General features: G+C 36.1%; 1 protein-coding gene and 1 long non-coding RNA gene across 4 annotated transcripts in view; one reads left to right on the top strand and one right to left on the bottom strand.

The window, feature by feature from the left end:
* Nucleotides 1-22,790, top strand: part of LOC106998993 (uncharacterized) — a 95,952-nt gene that overhangs the window by 37,586 nt on the left and 35,576 nt on the right. The gene's annotated exons all lie outside the window — the stretch shown is intronic.
* On the bottom strand, nucleotides 10,571-14,836 carry SPINK9 (serine peptidase inhibitor Kazal type 9). The gene is made up of 4 exons (NM_001193441.1): nucleotides 14,734-14,836; nucleotides 13,960-13,991; nucleotides 11,804-11,931; nucleotides 10,571-10,753 (listed from the first exon to the last, which is right to left on the bottom strand). The coding sequence occupies exons 1-4, from the start codon at nucleotides 14,786-14,788 to the stop codon at nucleotides 10,708-10,710; spliced, it is 261 nt and encodes an 86-aa protein (NP_001180370.1). The 5' UTR covers nucleotides 14,789-14,836; the 3' UTR covers nucleotides 10,571-10,707.

Genomic DNA, 22,790 nt, shown 5'->3' with positions numbered 1-22,790 from the left:
AGTGTTTAAAAGTGGAGACTGTGCTGCTAAACTTTTTGTCTCAAATCGCATTTAAACTTGGGCAAATTGCTTAACCTTTATGTGACCTTTTCCATTGGTAAAATGGTGGAGTAGTACCTACCTCATATAGTTGTTTTGAACATTAAATTCATTTATATGAATTAAGCACTTAGAATAGTAGTTGTCATGTAAAAAAGGACTATATGTATTTTCTATCATTATTTTTACTACTTCCATCTGGAGAGAAATTTTTCTCAAGCACAGGCCTGCTTAGAAGCTCCCTATTAATACTGTATACGGTGCTGTGGCTGCAAGATGGAGGCTGACTTTCTCAATACTCTACAGTGGTCTTCACTACCCCAAGCTACCTCAGGTCTTTTCATAGCCCTAGGAGAGCTCTTGAGTCCCACTACCAAACCTGCGCCCACTACCCTCAGACAAATACTTCATTTTAGTTCTAGTCAAATTCTCACTGCTCCCAAATCAAGGTAAAGTACTTTAATCCCTATGATTTGCAGCCTCTCATTGCTTGCTTAGAAAAAAATATCCTACTTATTGTTCAAAACCAACTTACTCATCATTTCACAAACACGCCTCTGCCACTTCTTTTACAGAACACATGCATCTTGGGAAAACAAAATGGCAATAGCTGACATTTATCCAACACTGGCTAGCTACCAGGAGCCCTCTGAAAACCCTACATGTGGTTACTGCTTAACTCTTGCAATCCTTTTAGGTAAATACTATAATTTTCCTAAAGAAAAAGAAACCAAAACAGAAAAGTTCAGTAAAACTTTCAGGATCATATAACTGTTAATTGATGAACCTATTACTTGAGCCCAACCCTATGACTTTACAGTCAATAATCTTGATTTGTATGCTTATTTTATACTGTTTTACTTACAAGTCTCAGCCTCAAAGACAACTAAGTGTGATGCTTAGATTGCTTGCCCACTAATTGAAAGTTTTTATTCCCCTATATGAAAATTGTCTAAAATATATTAACAGTTTTCACAATTAATCAAAATAGAAAGGCTAAATCATGTTCTTCATCCCTTGATGGGTAAGTAAAGACATATATGACCATTTTGTAATAATATGAGGTAGTTGCTATAATTTGGGTATTTGTCCCCACCCAAATCTCGTGTTAAAATGTGATCCCCAATCTTGGAGGTGAAGCCTGGTGGGTTGTGTTTGGATCACGGGGGCAGATCGCTCATGAATGGTTTGGGCCACCTTAGTGATAAGTGAGCTCTTAGTGACAAGTGAGCTCTTCCTCTGAGTTGACACAAGTTCTGGTCAAAGTGTGTGGCACCCCCAATCCTTTACTTCTGCTTTTACCATGTGATGTTACTGCTCCCACTTTGCCTTCCACCATGACTGAAATCTCCCTGAGGCTTCACCAGAAGCCAAGCAGATGCCAGCACCAAGCTTCCTGTATAGCTGTAGAATCATGATATTAAACTTCTTTTGTTTATAAATTACCCAGTCTCAAGTATTTCTTTTTAGCAATGCAAGAATGGCCTAACACAGGAGTACTCGTAGAATTTTTACAATGTGCAAAGGGCTATGTTGAGCTCTTTGTAAGACTTATGGCGTTTAAGCTCCTGGCAATCCAAAGAGGCATATAATTATTTTCATTTCATAAGTGAGGAGACTGAAGTCCAGAAAAAGTCATTTATTCTAGCCACATAGTGACAAAGCTGGGAATCAGCAGAATTTTGCCTGACTCTGAAGCCAGTACATATATGGCTACTATGTTCTATTAACTTCATTTAATGATGGTTTGAATCTAAAATACTTTCAGTGAAACCAGCTTTGATATTCAGATGGGTAAATACTTAGCTACATAACAAAATTATATGGCATATCAAATATATTTCTGATAAGTGACTCCAAATCATGTATTTTACATGTTGAAAAATATATGAAAGGGCTTTTGATTTTTGAGATGGAAAAATTTATCCCAACTTTTAGATTACATAAAAATAATAATTATATACTACATGTTGTGGAATGACCGCTTTCTCTGGGACACACGTTTTCCATCTAGAATAAAATAAAAACAATTTTTTGAAAAAAATATGGTTATTTGCTTCAGCTATTAGTCTGTGCCACTGAAATACAGTTCTCTTCAAGGCTTTGAATTAAAATAATTATCAGAGTTGATTCACTCAGCAAGTGTGGGAATGCTATGGTTGCTCTTTGAGAGAGGTTGAGGGGAGAATAGAATACAGGAAAAAGGGCCTTGGCCTGGGAAAGTGACCATCATCATCATGAGAGATGAATTTAGTAAATAATGCTAGACCATATTTAGTACTCAATAAATATGGAATGGATAAAAGCATGATATATTTTTAAACCTTTAAAATCTTGTGTCAATCATAGATGATGAGTTGAATCAATGTTGATTTCTATTCAATAAAGTAAGAATATTCTATAAACAAACAGGTCAATAATGGGCTGGGGGGTTTTCTTGACAAGAGAGTTGTTGCATCAAAGCAAAGATTAGATAGTGATCACCTTCAGGGATCCCACAGGGAACTTTCTTATACAGTAAGATGTTGGGTTAGATGAGCTTTATGCTCCACTCCACTCCTGAGACAATGTGATTCAGTGATTTATTGATGGAGAGAGAAAAATGCATAACAAAAACAAAAACAAAATAGACTTGCTCATTTTTGAGATGAAAGAATCTTAGAATTTCTTGGACTCAGGTTGTCAGTTCAGAAGATAAATCAAAGTGGTAGGATCAAGAGACACTATTGCTTCCCTGATGCTCAAAGTGGCTAAAGGTGGAGGCAAAAGAAGTAACCTACTGTTACTAACCTAGCCCATTAAAGGCTTGAATTATGTCCTAGTTAGATGTGTCATCTCTATTAAGAAATGACTGTTTCCCAGATCATGGCACTACAACAGGTTTAAAATAATGAATCATTGGAAATAATTCCTGTGAAATATTATTACATAATATGACCCAAGTTAATGCTATGTTACATTTGAATGGTGCATGAATAATTATTATTGTGTTCACATATGTTATGTTATTAGACTCACATATAAGTCTGGGGTGGATATTACCTATCATCTCCATTTTATAGAGGAGGAAACTGGCCCTTAGACAAGCTAAATAACTTGCTCAAAATCTCATAACTAGTGAATTTCTGAAATAAGTCTTAAAAGTAGATTCCTGGGTTCAGAACTCATTTTCTACAATGGCACCATTTTCATGTGAGTCTGCTGCAATGATCAGTAAGCCTCTCATCACCAGTTGTCTTGGTTCTCTACCCAGATCCCTCTTCTGGAACCCTGTCAGGTCAAGTTCTACATTGGTCATAAATCTGAGGAATCCATTCACTGATCTTGGTTGACAAAGCTCAGCTAGTAACCCAGGTTCTTTAACAGAGAATGACTTTGTTAAGAGTGTAGAATTTGGTGGTGCAATTAATGGAGATAGGGAGAGAGCTAACTGAACACCTGCTGTGAATCTACCTGTTCTCTGTTGGAAGTTGCTTACATGAGTTTCCTTAGAGGGAAGATCACTAGCATTCTCAGGCACTAGAATGAGGATCCATGTGTATATCTTAAGAATCAGATGGTACAGAAGCTGAACTGTCCCTGATGCTTTGGCCATGATTGCTTTATCTCCAAACATGGCTAGCTCTAAGAGGCCATGTATATTTTGATGAATCAAGAACCAGAGACCTCCATTGTGTTCAGCCTCAAGGGGCAAACTTAGCTAGTGATCATCAACTGCATTGCCATTTCTAAAGGAAGGACAACATTTGCACTTCTCACTATGCCAAACATTAGGAAATAACTTAGTTACCAGGAATGAAGATTTTAACAAAACATTATTTATGCCCTTTGGCTTTGACTGTGTAAAATGGCATTTTCAAAGAGCCATTCTATGGCTCTATGATAAGACATTGGCAGTTCCTCTGGCCTTTTGCGTTCATGGGCTGGAAGGCACTCTGTGACACTAATGAACGTAGCACCTACAGCCTGAAAAGGTTGGAATACAGAGAGCTTACTTACATGTATTTCCCTGTAAATCAGTAAAACAGCCAGAATCTGTTCAGATGAACTGCTATGGGGATAGGAATGATAATGTTGCCTAGAGAACACAGTACAGCAATGTTTAAAAGCTTGGGTTCTGGAGCCAGTAAATGCCCTTGTCAATCATATTTCCATCATTTCCTATTTGTGTTGAACAACATAGTCTGTCTTCACTGAACCTCGTTTTTCACAAGTGAGAAAAAAGAGGACTCATTCATTAACTTACTACTTTTGGTTTTTGGTTTTTTAAACTCCTACTATGTTCATTACTATATTAGGTGTTAGGTATACCCTAGTAAACGTTGTGAACACTGTCTTCAAGAAGTTTCAAAGCTGGTGATATTAAAAGGTCTGTATTCATAAGGTTGTTTTGGGATTTAAATAAGATCATGATGTAAAGCATTTAGTAAGAACCTGGTATCAGATATTCTTCAATGAATGTTAGTAAACTCAGGATGCATGCAAGAACTATCTTAAAAATACCAAAAGTGGTTGTTAAATGCCACTATTACTCTTCCAGTAGTTACTTTATATAAATATTATGTTTACTGCTTGTGTCAGTTATTTTAGGAGGTTATTGTTTGGGAGGAAAGAAAAACAGACCCAAAAATGCAAGTATTCGTGCATTTTAACATTCAGCCAAATGGAATACAAAATTTTACTTATTATATTATTGCCAATAGGTGACTTTTGTGCCTTTATATAGATAAGGGCTAAAATGATGGCATAGTTTCCTAAAAATTGTGGGTGATTTTTGTCTTGCAACAAATAGAATTTCTATTGTGGTTTTCGCTTTACTTTGCAATAAATAATTATAAAAAATGTAATTGGTCTGTGACATCCAGAAATCTTTAGATTTCTGAATCACTGGTTCAATATTTGAGGTGTCTTCTTTGACCAAAAGTTTCTGTCAGAAAATGCTCTTGATGCTTTGCTTTGCTCTTCATGGAAGCTGTCCTGGAGAAAGTGGAAATATTCATCCCAGTTAAGCAACGTAATACCCTACTCCAGTCTGCATTACATTCTCTGTAAAGTGGGCCCCTGTGTGGACTGATTTCCTGGTCAACTTAATACTATTTTAGTAGAAAAGTAATTTCCTTGAGGGAAAAAAGTCCTCGTGATCAAAGAGGCCTGAAGATATTAAAGAAGGTATCTTTAAGAAAATACCTTAAAAGCAAATATATTGATGCTTTTCCCAAAGCAAATGTTTTCGAATTCATGGCCAATTTAATTCCTGAGAACACCTACTTCTTTTTTCCTTGTCCTTCTAATCTTTTCTCTATTTTGTCATATATTATGTATACACAATGTATATAATAAACTTATAGTTTAAATAGTAACAATAATGACAATACACATGCTCATAAGTCTTATCACTCAGTTTACGAAATAGCACATGTGCTCTATCTTTTTTTTTTTTTTTTTTTGAGACGGAGTCTTGCTCTGTCGCCCAGGCTGGAGTGCAGTGGCACAATCTCGGCTCACTGCAACCTCCACCTCCTGGGTTCACGCCATTCTCCTGCCTCAGCCTCCTGAGTAGCTGGGACTATAGGCGCTCGCCACTATGCCCGGCTAATTTTTTGTATTCTTTAGTAGAGACGGGGTTTCACTGTGTTAGCCAGGATGGTCTCGATCTCCTGACCTCGTGATCCACCCGCCTCGGCCTCCCAAAGTGCTGGGATTACCGGCGTGAGCCACTGCGCCTGGCAGCGCTCTATTTTTAAAGTGTTTGTATGCCTCCTCTCCAGCTGCCATTCTTCACTGCTACTCAGGCTACCAGCTCTCCTCTAATTCTATTTCCATCTTCCTCTCTTTTAGGAAGGACACTCATACAATCACAGATTCTAGAAACATTTCTTCATCTGTGGAGGTATTCAGCTGGTTTTGTTTTCTGGCCTTGGCTAAATAATACTGGTCTCTTTTGTAATTTTCAGGCAATGTAGAATTCAGTATGGGCCTCTTTGTGCCCTTAGGATATTACATATGTGGTTTTAAATATATTTAGCCTAGAGTTGGTTTTGATGTTGTTTTCCCTGATAGTAGAGTTTGTTTTGAAGTTGTTTACCCTGACAGTTTAAAAATTACATATATATTTCAGGTGTTGCCTACTATGTGTCAGGCAGAAGAGAAATGAATATTTATTTGAGACACAAAGATGAACAAGACCCAATTCCCTGCTCTTACAGGGCTCGAAACCAGAATATATATATAATTTTATATTATTTCTAAAAAACACTGAGGGTAATTTTTAAAATATCCTTCCAGAAGCCCTAATGGAGGTTTGTGTCTTTTCATTTCATTGCAGTCAAGCCACTCTGGTGACCTCTGTGGCTGTCCCTGTGATTATCTACTCTAACAGGAGGCTCTCAGTGCTGTGTCTCAGGATAGGGTCAAGTGGGAGTGGTGGTTGTGATAGGGAGGGGTTGCAGAAAATAGTAGGAAGTGCCAGAACCTAAATGAGAACCACCCATATGCTTACGGGACAAACTTATTACAACTACAGATTTTTGTTATTATGTTTTAAATCTACCTTTTATTGTTAGCTAATTACATGCCAGGCACAATATTATGTGCTGTATACATATTAGTTCACGCTAATCTGGAAGGAACTGCTATTGTCTCCATTCGAAATGCAGGAACTGAAACTCAGAGATTAAGCTACAAACTCAAGGCTACTTAGAAGTGACAAACCTAAATTTGACCCCAGGGTTTTCTCTGCCCAAAGCCCCTTAATTTTTAACCATTATATTCTACAGCCTTCACAAATAATTTTAGTTTGACAGGGAGGACAAGTTAATATCTAAAGGGTGTGGCAGCAAACAGATGGTAGTTCAAGCAATTGGTGGGCCTCAGAGATGTATAAGAAACAACTGGAGCCCAGACAGGCAACCAAAACAAAAGTAGGGTGGCCAGTGTTTTGAGGGTGTTTGCCACTGAGCTGCTGTTCTAGAAATAGTAAAGTGGAGAACAGAGAAGCAAGGAGCACACCTAGAGGTGCAAAGTGCCAGAGGACTAGGCTCCCGGGCTCATTGCAGAGGCAGGGGCTCAGGCTGGGGATGCAGCAGCAACCAGGAGTTTCACGGGCAGGCAGAATAAGAGTCAGAAACTGGGCCCAAGGATGAAAAGAAACCCAAAGCCAGGCTTACTCTTTGATTAGTCATGCAGGGCTTGGCTGGGTGGGGCCTCAGTTGTTTTAACCTCCACACCTATTTGTAAGCTTGAAATGCCTCATGTCCTAGAAAGGAGTACTTCGAGTCTGGCAACTGGGAGTGATGCAACACTTTCCTGAACTCTCCAGAAGCATCTCGCAGAACTCCAGTAGCCTTTTTCCTGTTTTAAAGCAGGTGCTCTTAAAAAGCTTAATTTTGTATTGACTGCTGTGTTTGGATTTAGAGTTCTTTTTAAAAGAAATTTCTGAAATATTTTCAGAATGTGTCCATGTGGATGTGTTGTGTTAAGGAACGTATTTATAACTCTGTATTCCATTTCCTTGATCTGCACCCTTATTGTTAATCAACATTCCAAAGTCAATACTTCAGCTTAAAATTGTTCTCTGATGGACATGAGTTACCTGTTTTACAAGGACTGGCTTATTGGATATAGTAATGCATGCTTTGCTTAAATGTGAGGAAGAGCTAATTAAAAATGAAACAGTGACATTTCTTAGAATTTGTGTAGGCTTCAGTTCTAGCAACAGGTTTTGGTAATTATTTAACTGTTTTCATCTTATTTTATTTGTGTATCTTTAAAATTATATGGTAATGTTTTTCATGTTACAAATGACAAGGATTTTACAAGGTGGTTTTGCAAGAGATGAAAGGAATGTAATAAGGAATCTTGGGCTGTGGGCTGTGCAAGGTAATTGCCATTTTGATAACTCCCCCACAATCTCTGGAAAAGCATTTATTGTTCTCTATTGCTTGTATGTTTGTGGATTCTTCGTAGGGAGCTTGAAGAAGCAGAGTTTGGGTTGATGTGGAAAGCAAATAGATATACATTCTAATGTTGGAGCTGGGTTGGGAAAAGACATCATGGTTTCCTTGCTTACTTGTTGACAGAAGCCAAATTCAATTCATTTTAATTTAACTTAGTTAATTTATAAGGTATTAATTGAACACCTATGGCATGCCAACTGCAATCCCGCAATATGCCAGTGGAAACAGATGGTTACAGAACTAAAGTGAAAATAATATAAAATATGCTAATTTAGGAGGACCAAATATATAGGAGATGCTTTTTAAAGATAATGACATTAAGGCTGAAAGATGATGTGGAAATTGGTAAGATAGAAAAGTGGGAAAGATATTTGTAGAAAGAAGGATGAGCATGTGCAAAATTTCAGAGTGTATGGGAGGTTCTGAGAGTGGTGACCAGTCTGGGGCAAAGTGTGGAATGGAGAGAAATGAGTCTGGAGAGTGAGGTGGCTGATATTGATGGGGCTGTAAGCAGTGAGACTCACTGAAGCAACCTTACCAGGGGAATGGATGATGAGGTCTATGTTTAGAAATATCACTCTGAAGGCTGTTAGAAAATGGATTGTGGGAAGTGGGTGGTAGAGAGGATAACAAGGAAGAGTGGTTGGAAAACATGAATTGGCCAACAACTCTATGCTGGTTTTTCTACATTGCAGTCTCATGTGTTCGCTCTGCTTGGAATGATGCTTATCTCTTTTTTTTTCTTTTCTTTTTCCTTTTATTGTTATTCCTATTTTTTGAGACAGAGTGTCTCACTTCATCACCCAGACCAGAGTGCAGGGGAGCAATCTCAGCTCATTTCAGCCTTGACATCCAGCCTCAACCTCCCGGGCTCAAGTGGACTTTCCAGGCTCAATTGATTCTTCTGCCTCAGCCACCCAAGTGGCTGAAACTACATATACTACCACACCAGCTAATTTTTTCTATTTTTTGTAGAGATGCCATTTCACCATGTTGCCTGGGCTGGTCTTTATCTTCTAGGCTCCAGCAATCCTCCTGTCTCGGCCTCCCAAAGTGCTGGGATTACAGGGGTGAGCCACTGTACCTGGCTGCTTCTCATTTCTCAACCCCAACCTCCCCCAACTCCAACTCACTGCTCTTGCCCACCATTTTCTTTTGCTGACTTCTATCCATCCTTCAGGTTTCTGCTTATAAGTTACCTTCTCAGGGAAGTCTTTCCTGATTACCCAGTCTAAGTCTAGTTTTTTCAAACATGTATATTTAAGATTGATGTAACATAATTCTTCCCCTCTAGACTTAAAGCTCCATGAAGAAAAGACTAATGTTTATATTTATTTGCTCTCTGATTCATTTCTAGTAGCATCTGGCAGAGTGAATATTTAATAAATATTTGGTGAAAAGATGAATGAATAAATTCTAGGTTAATATTTTTAATTCCTTTAAAGAGTTTCTTGGAAGAGCGCTTTTTTTTCCCTCCCTAAATTCCAATCAACAAATTTAAAGAAAGTGTTTTTAAGTAATGTTAGTGATGGTCTTGCATCATTCTGAAAGTAAAAAAAAAAAAAAAAAAAAAAAAGAAAGAAAGAAAAGAAAAAAACAACAAACACCATTCTATCTGAATTCTGTGGAGGTTAACATGGGTCATTCTGATAGACAGTCTCGTTCCCTAAATCTCTGATGAATTTGCAAGACCAGATCATAGCTTAAAAAGGGTTTGACTATATTTTCTCTTTCTTGCTCTTTATAGATAATATATAGGTAGATTTTCGTATGTTAAATGCATGTGTGACTCTGTTATAATCTAATGAAAATGTTGCTTAATTTCAATTCAATTTACTGAGCATGTTTTTATATCAGTTTTATGCAAGATGCTGTACCAAGCATAGGAAGTTCCTTCACAGAATATAAACTCCAAGGGGGCAAAACCACATCTACTCTGCTCAACATTGTATTCTCCAAGGCAGAACACTGACATTGACAAAGTAGGTCTTAATAGATATTTGTGATTGAATATATGCACAAATGGATTACAAAGATTTACAAGGCATATTCTCCGGTCTTTAAGAAACTTATGATATAATAGTAGGATAAGCTAAATTTCAGGTCTCAGACCTGAGATCAAACATTAGAGAAAGAAAAATATCAGAGACATCAACTAATATGTGAGAAGTTGCACAACTTTACCAACCATTTTTTTACCAGTCACATTTTATAAACATACAGTAGGAAACAGTTGGAGAGCAGTCCCAATCCAGAGCAATTCTCAGTGTCTTAAACCCAAGAGACATCTAGCAAAGCAGTGTTTTCTGATTCTTGTGCCTGAAGGGTCTCTCTTTATCTGTTTACATTTCAGGAATGTTCAATAACTAAGTAATGTACATGGAGTGTTTTCCGAGTCTGGGTAAGAAGAATACATCAGCTTCAGGGCCTTTAATTTTCTAGTTCCTATTACTAGTCTTAATTGGCCCTTGTTTTTTCCCTAAAATTTTCTATTAGACAGCACCCAAAAGTAAAAAACAAATCTAGAAGATTCAACTCAGTTCCCCCCAAAAAGAGAGTCAGGTGCACATTTATTTCCCTTATATCTGCTTTATTCTACAAAGAAATCTACATATGGTGATGAGTAGGCAATGTGGCATAGATAATATGGGAACAGAAATGTGTCTCTTGTGAATAGATGCATTAAAAGATATTTTGGACTCCCAAGATAGATTTAACATTTTCCATAATGTACAAATTTAAGTTTGCCATCAGTTTTCCTGCGGAGAGAATATAGCAACAAATGAGAAATGCGGAGCCCATAGGCATTTCATTAGCATCCAAACTTCACTAATGAATCCTAAAAATGTATTCAAGTTTCCCCGCTTATTGATGTTTTTAAAAGGAGTGACTGCAATTTAGAAATATTTTTGAACCTGGTGCTGATTATATAAGGATGATGCTCAAATACATCATAATTTATATCCCTGAAAACATTTTCATGTTTTTTTTTAAATTTAAGGGAAACATACACTTAGAAGTGTCTTTTCATAAAAATTATTATTTTTCTTTTATTAAAAAAAGAACCAGAACAATATGCCACATGTTAGATGCTTGTTTTTATTTCATCTATGTTTTTGAAAATATTTTAAATGACCCATATGTTTTTATACATTCCAGTATATCATTCATTATTTCATAGTTTTTTAATTAATGTTAATATATCTTGGCGATGATTAGTTTATAATCTTTAAACTACTTTTGGCTATTTGATTTTTTAAGTGTAATTTTTACTATAGCACCAACATATATTCTGTTGAGATATAATACTCTGAAACACAGGAAAGTCTTCAGATTTTGCAGATATTATCCCCTGTTATACCAGGCATTAGGGGGCTCTAACATATCCAAGCCTAGTTGCTAAAGCTGAACAAAAACATGGCTCATTCTACCAGATGTGGATGAGATGCTTAGGAGGGAGGACATTCCTTATCCCAGGAAATAATCCAGATGGACTGTGAGACTACTTGGTAACTTTTCTGTAGAGGAAGTTTAAGCAATAGATTATCAAGTGGAAGTTGAACTAGATGACCATATATTTCCTTTCAACTTGGTGATTTTAGAATTCTCTGATTGACTCTTACTTCCAGAATATGTGGGGATATTGTGATATCAGGCACTCCCAAATTCTACCAACTGGAAGGTTCTGTTTGTTAGAGACAATATGATATAATTCACATATTCCTTAGGCCCTACATCACACCTTCTAATTTTTGTCTTAATATATACTTTTACCTTAAATATGAAAAAGAAAACATTTTAATACTTACTTAACTTGAGAACAGAAGAAGCAATCATTTTTATAAGTTTTGCCATCAGATCCACAAATTAGTTCATACATATGATGACAAAATCTCTCTTGTCCTGGTGGTAACTTTTTATAATCACTGCAGTCAACCTGAAAAAACATATTAAAAACCTTCAGCTCTTTCAACCAAATCTTTATTATCAGGATTTAGGATTTCCCAAGCAAGCTCAGAGGGCTGTCAACACATGTTTCTTATTACAATTGTTGGTTCCCATCTAACCCCTTCAAGACATCTCAAATGTAAAGATGTTCTATGTCAGATATAAAATCATGACTGATAAACATCCTTACCATAGTTGGTTCCCAAATCATAGCTTAATGTAAAAATAGATTTTTTTTCTCACCATACTGGTTGATGTATCAGTTCTTAAAATACATGTCATATTCTCAGATGTAACCATTCTCATGGGAGTACTCAGAAGTGTGATAATATTTTCTGTAGGAATTATCCTACTATTTCTGTCTTTCACTGAAAAAGCTCAATATGAATGCAAGTGTGAAATATAGGGATAACTACTACGATTTTAATGACTAGTACATTATTGACAGATTTTTTACTACTAATTATTGGTAACAATTTACTTGTTATATACTTCACCAACACATAGACGAATGTATCTTAATACTGTACTTGGGAACCAGTGTTCTAAATTCCTAGAGCAAAGCCTGTGGAAGTAGGTAGGCAATTCCCAAGAAAAGTTTTTCATATTTTTAAAAAAATCTATGAGCATATAGAAGAGCATATACAGTAAAGTCAAACACATCTGAATGCAAATCCTGACTATGTGACCCTGGAAAAATTATTTTACCTCTCTAAGCTTTGGTTTCTTTACCTGTAAAATAAAGATAATAACCACATTGTAGGGTGGAAGTAAAAAATATGTAAATGAAAAGATGTGTACAATGCTTAGCACTACATTGCATGGAAAACATTGAATAAATAATAGGCACAATTTTTTTTATGTTTTGATTTCTCTTTCAGGTCTACACAAACTCCAGCTGTATACAAAAGACTGCATCTCCACGTCGTTTTGTCCGAGAGGTCTAGGCATGATATTTTATTAATTGTTGAATATCTCTACTTGAATAGCTTGGAATATACTCAAACTTAAAGTTGAATTCTTCTTTCCCTCCAGATATGCTTCATTAATTAATTCATTCATTTATCAGCTTCCATACACCTCCTGTTTTCGGGCTAAGGTGAGTGGAGCTGATGCAAAGATTGGTATGCATGGCAAAATACCAGGAGAACCTTAGAGGCTAGTGCAGCAGAATAGACACAGCAGTGCTCTATGGTAAGTATATGCCAGTGTGATTTCAATTCCTCTTCTTGCCTGCTCAAATCCCAGGGAGACAGAGTTTATGTGATACTCAACATTGTGATGGGAAACTACCAAGCTCATAACTTTCAGTAATCCTTTACATCCTCTCACAGCTACTAAATCATGAAAGATGGCTTGAACTCAGGCCCATCTGACTGCAAAATTTATATCCTTAACCGTATTATTTTCTTTAATAGGTAAAACGAAAGACTCAAAGACATAAAAGAAATTTCCCAGGCCTCAGTGTCACATAGTTAATAAGCAATAGAGTTTAGAGTGGAACTCAAATTGAGTACCTACTAAAGATTTTTACTACCACACCTAGATTTTTTCAACAATACTCATTACTCTAACCTGAGTCATGAATGGAAGGCTAAATTAAAGTCCTTATTTTCTAAGACAGAGAACAAAGATGTTTGTGACTCATTTAAAAATTATAAGAATCATGACTTGCCCTTATTGAGTTTCACTATGTGCCAGGCACTGTGCTAAGCTCTTTTCAAATACTATGGCTTCAAGTCTTGGAATAATGTTATAAGTATGTTGCCCATGGCCATGTGATCAAAAAGGTGGAATTAAAGACCAGGGCTTTCTAGCTTTGTTGCTAGTGTCTCACCACCTTGTTCTACTCTCTCCATTTTAGAAAAATCTGCCTACAATTTTTGAAATAAAACCAGTTTTGATACACATAAAGTAAATATTCAAACATATGGAAATTTAATTACTATGTAGTATCAAATATTTCCTTACTGCTATTGACTTTAAAATTACATAAAAGTAGGATGGATGTACTGACCATCTGTTTCGTTTGTTGGGCACATTCTACGCCTGGAAGAAAAACAAAGACAAGACAACGTTAAACTCTGGAAGAACATAATCTTACTAGAAAAATAATCTTTGATTTATGCTTTAGCTTTCAGCCTGTCATAAAAATCTTCAGAACTGTGTATCAGCATTGTATCAAAGGTTGAAGCTCTTCACACACATCTTTAAATTTTTTTTCTTTTTTGGAGTGGGAGTGGAATCCAGTCAAAGAAATGGAAAAGATGCCATGATGAATGAGAAGTTTGTCTCATCTTTTCTACTTCATAACCAGAGCTCAGTAGAGACAGAAGAAATAAGTGAGTCATATTTAGGGAGATCTGCTATTGTGGACAGGTATAGATGATAGATGTTGGAACAGTGGTTGAAAATTCTAGGGAGGCCAATTTTAACTCAATAATAGAAGAATAGCCCATGGTGCCAAACAATTGATTGTAATGTTTTATGAAGAAATGAGTTCCCTGTAAATGGTGATATCAAGTCAAAGCAGAATCTGGATGATCATCTCCGTAAAAAATTACACAAGGTATTCTCATGAATAAGCATTTGACTTTAGCTGACTCTTAACATCCACTCTACCCCTGAGGTGATGTGATTTAGCGATTTATTGGTTGAGGCAAAAGATGCATTTCAAAAAGTTTCCCTTATTATTTATGTGATGAATTACATATATCCCAGAATTACATAGGCAGAAGACTACATGAACTATTAGTGCAAGGGCAGGAGCAGTATTATCAGAGATACTCACTGAACATGGTTGCAAGTGTCAGAGCCAAAAGTAGGACAATGGCTGTTGCTCTCATAGTACTGAAGCGGCCAAGGCAGTCAGATGTAGGGAAAAGAAGTGACCTGGTGTCTGTCCAGCTCACTTGGATCCTGCCTTATATATTTTCAAGAATTCCTGCCTCAATTGTGAAATAGCAATTTCTAAGTAGTACAACTACAAAAAGAGGTCAGAAATGTCTGCAAGCCATGGGGATTCTTTTCTTGTGAAAGACGGGTAATTGCACATGCCATTTAATAGCTATTCCCAAAACCCAGGCTGATGGATGAAGAATGAGATGGTGACTTTGCTTTGCACTACAATTACGTAGATAATCAGTGGCATTTTTCATTTCATACAATAACTTGCAATAGACAAGCCGCCAATCTTTTGGCCATGATTTAATAAGTTTTAATTATTCCTTAATTAAACCATGAGTCATTTGAATTCTTTAATAAAGGCTACAAAAGTGCTGATTCTGGAATGTGCTAGTTTTCTCATAGAGTGACTGTATGAGAAAACTCTGGAAGAAACTTTTGCACGTTTTGTAGGTAGAATTGGAGGACAATGTTTATACTACTAATGGAAGTATTAGTATCTAAGGCTGAAATTCACATTTATTTCCCTTCAAAAGTAAAGAGATAGCTGGAACTTGTTCTGGTATGATCTGGGGATGAGATCATCATACTCTCTCTGAGAGCTGAAACTTTGGGAATCTTGCAGACCTGAACTAATTGCCAGCTACACCACTCTCTATGTGACCTTGTGCAAGCTATTTATCCGCTATAAGCCCTAGTTTTTCTAATCTTCATTTGATCATATCATAAATATTAAGGAGCATTTACTCTGTCTTAGAGACTGTATTTTATCTTGAATATGCCACAGTCTGTGAAAAACTGTGACTGCTCTCATGTAGTTTGAGAAAGGATATCTTCTTTTTTTTTGAAGACAGTCTTACTTTATCACCTAGGCTGGAGTGCAGTGGCGTGATCTCAGCTCACTGCAACCTCTGCTTTCCATGTTCAAGGGATTTTCCTGACTCAGCCTCCCAAGTAGCTGGGATTATATGTCAGCCTCCCAAGTAACTGGGATTACAGGAGCATGCCACCACACCTGGCTAATATTTGCATTTTTAGTAGAGACCAGGTTTCACCACATTGACCAGGCTGGTCTTGAACTCCTGACCTCAAGTGATCTGCCTGCCTTGGCCTCCCAAAGTGCTGAGATTATAGGCATGAGTCTCTGTGCCCAGCTGAAAGACTCTTCACTTCTTGATCAAACTTTATTTAAGGTCCTCTGAACCCTTTTCTTGACTAGGCCTTGGTATTGGCCCTCATTTTGTCTTTGGCCTCCCCAGCTCCCAATTTAGTAAAGAACTTACTAAATTTATTTTTAGTAAAGAATCCTACTAAATCATAATCATCCCCCCCCCCCACTGTTGATATCTGATCACCCTTGATATCTGATAAAGTTCCTTGTCCTCCACCTCTGACATATAATTGCTTAGCCTACCTTTAGCAAGAATCCTCTTAGGTCCATTTATCAAAGAATCCCCCCCTACCCTTAATGTGTTCTATTAAGTAGTTTTCTATCCACTGACCCCCTCATTCTTCTTCTTGGCTATAAATCCCCACTTGTCCCTGTCATGTCCAGAGTTGAGCCCAATCTGTCTTTCCTATTATAATAATTCTATTACATTAGTCTTGAAAAATACCTTTCATACTGTTTTAACAAGTGTCAGGATGGCTTTTATTCAATAAGTTTTCAGAATAAAGTTAATAATGACACCCTCATCACAAGCTTACTGCAAATTTTAAATTTGATTGTCTATGTAAAGCACTTTTCCAGGATCTGGCTCATAGTAAGCTCTCAACTAATGTTATGAATAGTACTTGATGACAGTGATCGCAATGATGAAGATGATGATGGCAACAGTAATCTGGAGGGGAAAAAGGCTCAGAAAGTGCCTCGGGATTATCTTAAAATAAGCAAATGATGTACCTTTCTGGCCTTACTAGAAATAACAGATATTGACATGATAGAAAAAGGCAGTTTGCGATGGTCAGAGATGTTGAGTAATTACTGGAGGCAATAATCAACTCATTTTAAGTATCCCATTTGGAGGTCAGGTAAATACCTGTTAGGACCCCTGCAAAGGTGATTCCTTTATTGAATGAGGATAGCCTTCATGGCCTTCATCCATATATTCAAACTTTTGTTTTTTTTACAACAAAACACTTTATTTAATGATAATAGCAATAACAGTAAGCATACTTACTGAGCACGTATTATGCCTTGGGTACTATTGTAACTGCTGTAAGTATACTAACTCTTTTAAATTTTAAAACAAGTTAATGAGACAAGTATTATTACAATCAAGTATTTAAAAATGAATGAAGTGAGGTACAGAGAAATAAGTTTTTTAGGGTCATAAGAGTAAGTAGTAGTCAGGGAAGAGGTGGGACTAAACTCCTGAGGCAGAACTTGGACACTGGAACAAATTGGGAACTAGCCAAAAGAGGTCCGGAGCATAAGGACTTCTCCATAAGACATGCCCCAGAGTATGCCATGTCAGTTTACCATTGCCAAGGCAACACCCAGACATTACTGTCCCTTTCCATGGCAATGACCTGACAACCCAGTAGTTACCACCTTCATCCTAGAAATTTCTGCATAAGCTGTCCCTGAATTTGCATATAATTAAAAGTGGGTCTGGACATACTGCCTATGGGCTAGCCCTGTTTAACTCAGCAAGGAGCAGTAGCTGTGCTGCTGCTGTATACTGCCACTTCAGTAAAAGATGCTGTGTAACACCATCAGCTCGCCCTTGAATTCTTTCCTGCACGAAACCGAGAACCCTCCCTGGCTAAGCCGCAATGTTGGGGCTTGCCTGTCCTGCATCAGTAGAGTTGGAAAATGCTATGTAAAAACATGGCGTATTAAACAGATGAAAGAAGTGCGCTGTTAGATGAAGTGGGAGTGTGGGAATGTGGCAACCTGGTTTCTTTGTACCCCTCTTTCCACAATGGCCCCTGGATCATGCTCAGGGAGTCCTCTTGGCTACTTGGAGTAATGGGAAGATCACTAGTCCAGATGAGAAGTTCCCAAATTTCAGAATCCGGACTGTGATAAAGTTTTTGTCATTATGAGGCAAAATATGAAAAACTTTTAAATGCTACCAACTCCTTATTTGTAAACCTTATTTAAGACTCCTCTTTAAATTAAAAAAAAATTACTGTGTAAGTTTCCCAGGTGAGGTAAAGATGGTCTCTAATGTCCCATTTCAGACTTGAAGTGGGTATAATTCCTTGACACTGAGAGATGACCTTTACTCACTGACTTGTCAGGGAGCATCTCAGAGAGCAAGTAGAAAAATCCAAGTTAATGTGAGTTATTTAGCAGCCTCATTGTCAGTCCCACTTTTCCCTGTATGGTGAGTCCAGCTCTTCACTTTAGTGGAACTTTAGAATAGTCCATGGTATTTTCTGAAGAGAGTCCAATAAAATTACAGATACTGAAAAAGAGGGAGAAAGCCTATTTAACACTGATACGTTGTTCTTGAGAAATATTTCAAAAAGCCTGGTGAACTTGAGTTACCATTACGTACTACTGCTTTTGCACCCCTTTTCCTATTATAATCTTCCAAATGTCCCCCACTTTATCTGTCGTGAATGCTTATCTAGCACAGATCCTAGAAAAACCTATTGGTATCACTATTTATTTCCATTTTACAGAAGGTAAATGAGTCTCAGGTTAAATCACATTTCTAAGGTTTCAGATTAAACAACTTAATTTGTAATAAGTGTGTGTTGGGAATGGGATAAGTGAGCACAGCCTCATGGTTTACTTGAGAATTTACTGAACAACTCAGCCTGTGTGGCAAATCCCCTCACATTCTCTTTGGCATTTAACTTTCTGAAGTGACTTGAGGTTGCTCTTTTAGAGGTTGACCTCCTTCATAGGAACAGATTTATCATGTTACTAGTACCCACTTTACACAACAGTCAGGAAGAACACATTTTTAAGTTTATAACTTTTTCTTTTGAATGTACTATTGCAAGAATAGACCAAAGAACTTCACATGTATTCTTTGCCTTAAGGCCACATGCAAATTTTGCCATCTGTGCCATTTGCCGTCAATGCCTTTATAGAAAACTGACCCCAAAGATCAAGATGTACTATTGTTATAATGGCCATATTCCTCAAATTGATCTACAGATTCAACATAATCCCTATCAAAATCTCAGTTGCCTTTCTGAGAAAGAAACTCACATTTTCCAGTATTAAAATTTACTACAAAGCTATAGTAATCAAAACAGTATAATAGAGACATAAGGATAGTCCAAAAATAAACTCTTACTTTTATGGTGAATTGATTTTTGAAATATAGTTTTATTTTATTTTTAATTGGCAAATAATAATTGTATACATTTATGGAGTACAATGTGATGTTTCGATGCATGTATACATTGTGGAATGATCAAATCTGGTTAATTAACATATCAGTCACTTCAAATACTTATCATTTTTTGGAGAACATTTAAAATCTACTTTTTTAACTATGTTGAAATATAGAATATGTTATTATTAACTGTACTCATTATGCTGTGCAATAGATCACCAAAACAGACTCCTCTTCTCTAATTGAAACTTTGCACCCTTGGACCAATGTCTTCCCTTTCCCTCTCCACTTCCCGACCCATAGCTTCTGGTAACCACCATTCTACTCTCTCCTACTATGAGTCTGACTCTTTTAGATTCCACATATAAGTAAGATCATGGAGTATTTGTCTTTCTGTGCTTGGTTTATTGCACCTAGCATAGTATCTTCTAGTTTCATCCATGTTGTCACAAATGACAGGATATCCTTCTTTTAAGGCTGAATAATATTCCGTTGTGTATATCACATTGTAAAAATTCATTCCTCTGTTGATGGGCACTTTGGTTATTTCCATATCTTGGCTATTGTGAATAATGCTGCAATGAACATGGAAATGCCAACATCTCATTGACTACTGATTTCAATTTCTTTGGATGTATACCCAGAAGTGGGATTGCTGGATAACATGGTAATTCAATTTTTAGTTTTTGAGAAACTTTTATATCGTTTTCCAGAATGACTGTACTAATTCACAGTCCCACCAACAGTGTACATATTCCTTTTTCTCACGTTCTCACCAACACTTGTTATCTTTCATCTTTTTGATGCTAGCCAATCTAACAGGTGCAAAATGATATATTATTGTGGCTTTAATTCACATTTCTCTAATAATTAGAGATGTTGAGCATTTTTTCATTTGTCTGTTGACCATTTGTATGTCTTCATTCAAGAAGTGTTTATTCAGGTCCTTTGCCCAATTTTAATAGGTTTTTTTTGTTACTGAATTGTTTGAGTTCCTTGTATATTTTTGATATATGGCAATTTGATTTTTGACAATGGTGCTAAGACAATTCTTTGGAGAATAATCTTTTCAAAAATTCAGGCTGGGACAACTGAATATCCACATGCAAAATAACATAGGATGCCACATATAAAATGTAACAGAAAATGGATCAGAGACTTACATGTAAAATCTAAAAACAAAAGAACTTTTAGAAAAAAAACAAAGTGTAAATCTTAGTAACCTTTGAATAGGCAATGATTTCTTAGATATGACGCTAAAAGTACAAGAACAAAAAATATAATGGGTAAATTGGACATTATGAAAGTTGATTTTGTGCCTCAAAGGACAGCTCACAGAATGAGAGAAAATATTTGCAAATCATGTATCTGATGAGACACTGGTATCTAGAATATATAAAAAAAATTACAGTTCAATAATAAAAAGGCAGTCTGATTAAAAATGAGCGAAGGATTTGAATAGACATTTCTCCAAAGAAATGCAAAAGGTTAATAAGCACATGAAAAGACCATTAACAGTTATTAGGGACATGAAAATCAACATCAGTTATCACTCCCCATCCATTAGGATGGTTAAGATAAAAAAGGTGACATGTTAGTGAATAGGTAGAGAAATTGGAACCATTATACATCGCTGGTGTAAATGTAAATGAAAATGTAAAATAGTGAAGCTGTTTTGAAAAATAGTTTGGTAGCTCCCCAAAAAGGTAAACATAGAGTTACTAGCAATTCCACTCTTAGGTATTTATTCAAGATTATTGAAAACATGTCTACACAAAACTTGTACATGAATGTACGTAGCAGTTTTATTTATAAAACCCCAAATTGGAAACAACCCAACTATCCATCAATTTATGAATGATTGAATGTCATATATCCATGCAATGGAATGTATTTCAGCTGTATAAAGGAATGAGTACTGATACATACCATAACATGGATTAACCTTGAAAACTTAATGCTAAGTATAAGAAGCCAGACACGAAAAACATATTTTATGGTTTTATTTATATATTGCATGATTTTATTTATATATAATGTCAAGAATAGCAAATCCACAGACAGAAATTAGATTAGTGGTTCCCAGGGATTGGGAGGATAGCAGGGGGTAGATAAGAGTTACTGCTAAAGGAATAGTTTCTTTTTGGTGTGGTGAAATGCCCTGGAGTTAGGTAGTGGTGATGATTGCACAGTTTTGCTAACAGATCAGAAACTACTGAAATACATACTTTAAAAACATGAATTTTGACTCTCTCTCTCTGAGAGTACAAAAAGGCCATGAATTTTGTGCTTTGTGAATTATTTCCCATTAATAATAATACTAATACCCATTCAGGATCATGCATTGTCATGTTCTTCAATCGTCTTCAAGGCATAACACTGGAACAGTGCTTTCTTGGTTTCAGACGTTGTAGACCCACGTGATTTTGTAGGATGTTTCTGAATTTGAGTTTGATATCTCGTAACGATTATATTGAGGTTGTGCGTTTTTGTCAGAGAAATCCAAATGTTATTCTGTGTTCTGCATATTGTATCTTTTCAGCCAGTATATATGATGTTGATTTGCCTATCATTAATGATGTTAACTTTGATCATTTGAGTAAGGGCAGTGTCTGAATGATTGTTCTACTATAAAGTTACTCTTTTCTTTCATAATTAATAAACATTTTATGAGGAGATTCTTTGAGATTATGTAAATATTTTATGTTGCAAACCCATACTATGGAGTTCAATAGGCCATGTTTTAATGGGACAAACTATATAAATGAATGTGTATAATCTTTGTGTGTTCCAAGTTATACAGTTTCCTTTTCACTTTCTAATATGAATTTCTAATGAATAGAAATGTTTTCATTTTTCAAGCAAGGGGGAAAAAACTTGAAAAATTGCTGGTTGTATTTCTTTAACATGCAATGCATGTTGCAAAGAAAGTGATTTATGTTTTTAGGCCTTAGTAAATATTGGAGAAGGATGGGCTTTCAGATCATAATTGTTTCTTTAGATTTTTGTAGGACATTATAGTTTACAAAGCATGTTTGCATGCATTATCTCATCTGACTCTCACAGTATACATGTCTAATTAGGAGTGATTATTCTCTTTATTTTATAAGTAAGGAAAGAAATACTTTAAATACACGTTAAATTACTTTTGCAGAGCCACATACCTTGTAAATGTTCAGGTTGGGTTAAGCCCATGAGTTTTCTGGGTTCATTGTGTTCTCCTGAGCTGCTTGGTGGAGTTTTATAATGAAAACAATGATGAGAAGGAGTCATCAAGACCATAAAGATGCAGATGCTAATGATCACACAGTGAGACAAATCTCAATGAAATCACTTCTTCTCCAATGCCTAAACTTCAAAAGGTAAAATTTTAAAAGCAAATTTACTTCACATTAATATTACAGTAAGTTAGCAGCTTCCCATGTAGGAATGATTTACTCTTCCTAAGAATAAAGAAGGAAAGAAACTTAATAAAGTTAATATATGTCATTGTAAGAAATACTTATAAATTCCATTGACATTAAAGAGTTTATAATAAAGAACCAGTCTTTTATCATCAGCATCACACTTCAGTGGGAACTCATTTGAATTTAAAATGTTTTTAGATTGTTGCCGTTATAATTCTTAATAATATACATCT

Source organism: Macaca mulatta, chromosome 6 (assembly GCF_049350105.2).
Source record: "Macaca mulatta isolate MMU2019108-1 chromosome 6, T2T-MMU8v2.0, whole genome shotgun sequence".
In the NCBI taxonomy this organism is placed as follows: domain Eukaryota; kingdom Metazoa; phylum Chordata; class Mammalia; order Primates; family Cercopithecidae; genus Macaca; species Macaca mulatta.
The sequence above is the reverse complement of the archived record's forward strand: the minus strand, read 5'-3'. Positions and strand labels throughout refer to the sequence as shown.

Bases quoted from the DNA above. Each gene is read 5' to 3' on its own strand.
- SPINK9 (NM_001193441.1), bottom strand. From the start codon at position 14,788: ATGAGAGCAACAGCCATTGTCCTACTTTTGGCTCTGACACTTGCAACC. The intron at 13,992-14,733 runs GTGAGTATCTCT...TTTTTCTTCCAG, and splicing joins GACACTTGCAACCATGTTCA to GCGTAGAATGTGCCCAACAA. The intron at 11,932-13,959 runs GTCAGTACATCC...ATGTTTTTTCAG, and splicing joins CCCAACAAACGAAACAGATG to GTTGACTGCAGTGATTATAA.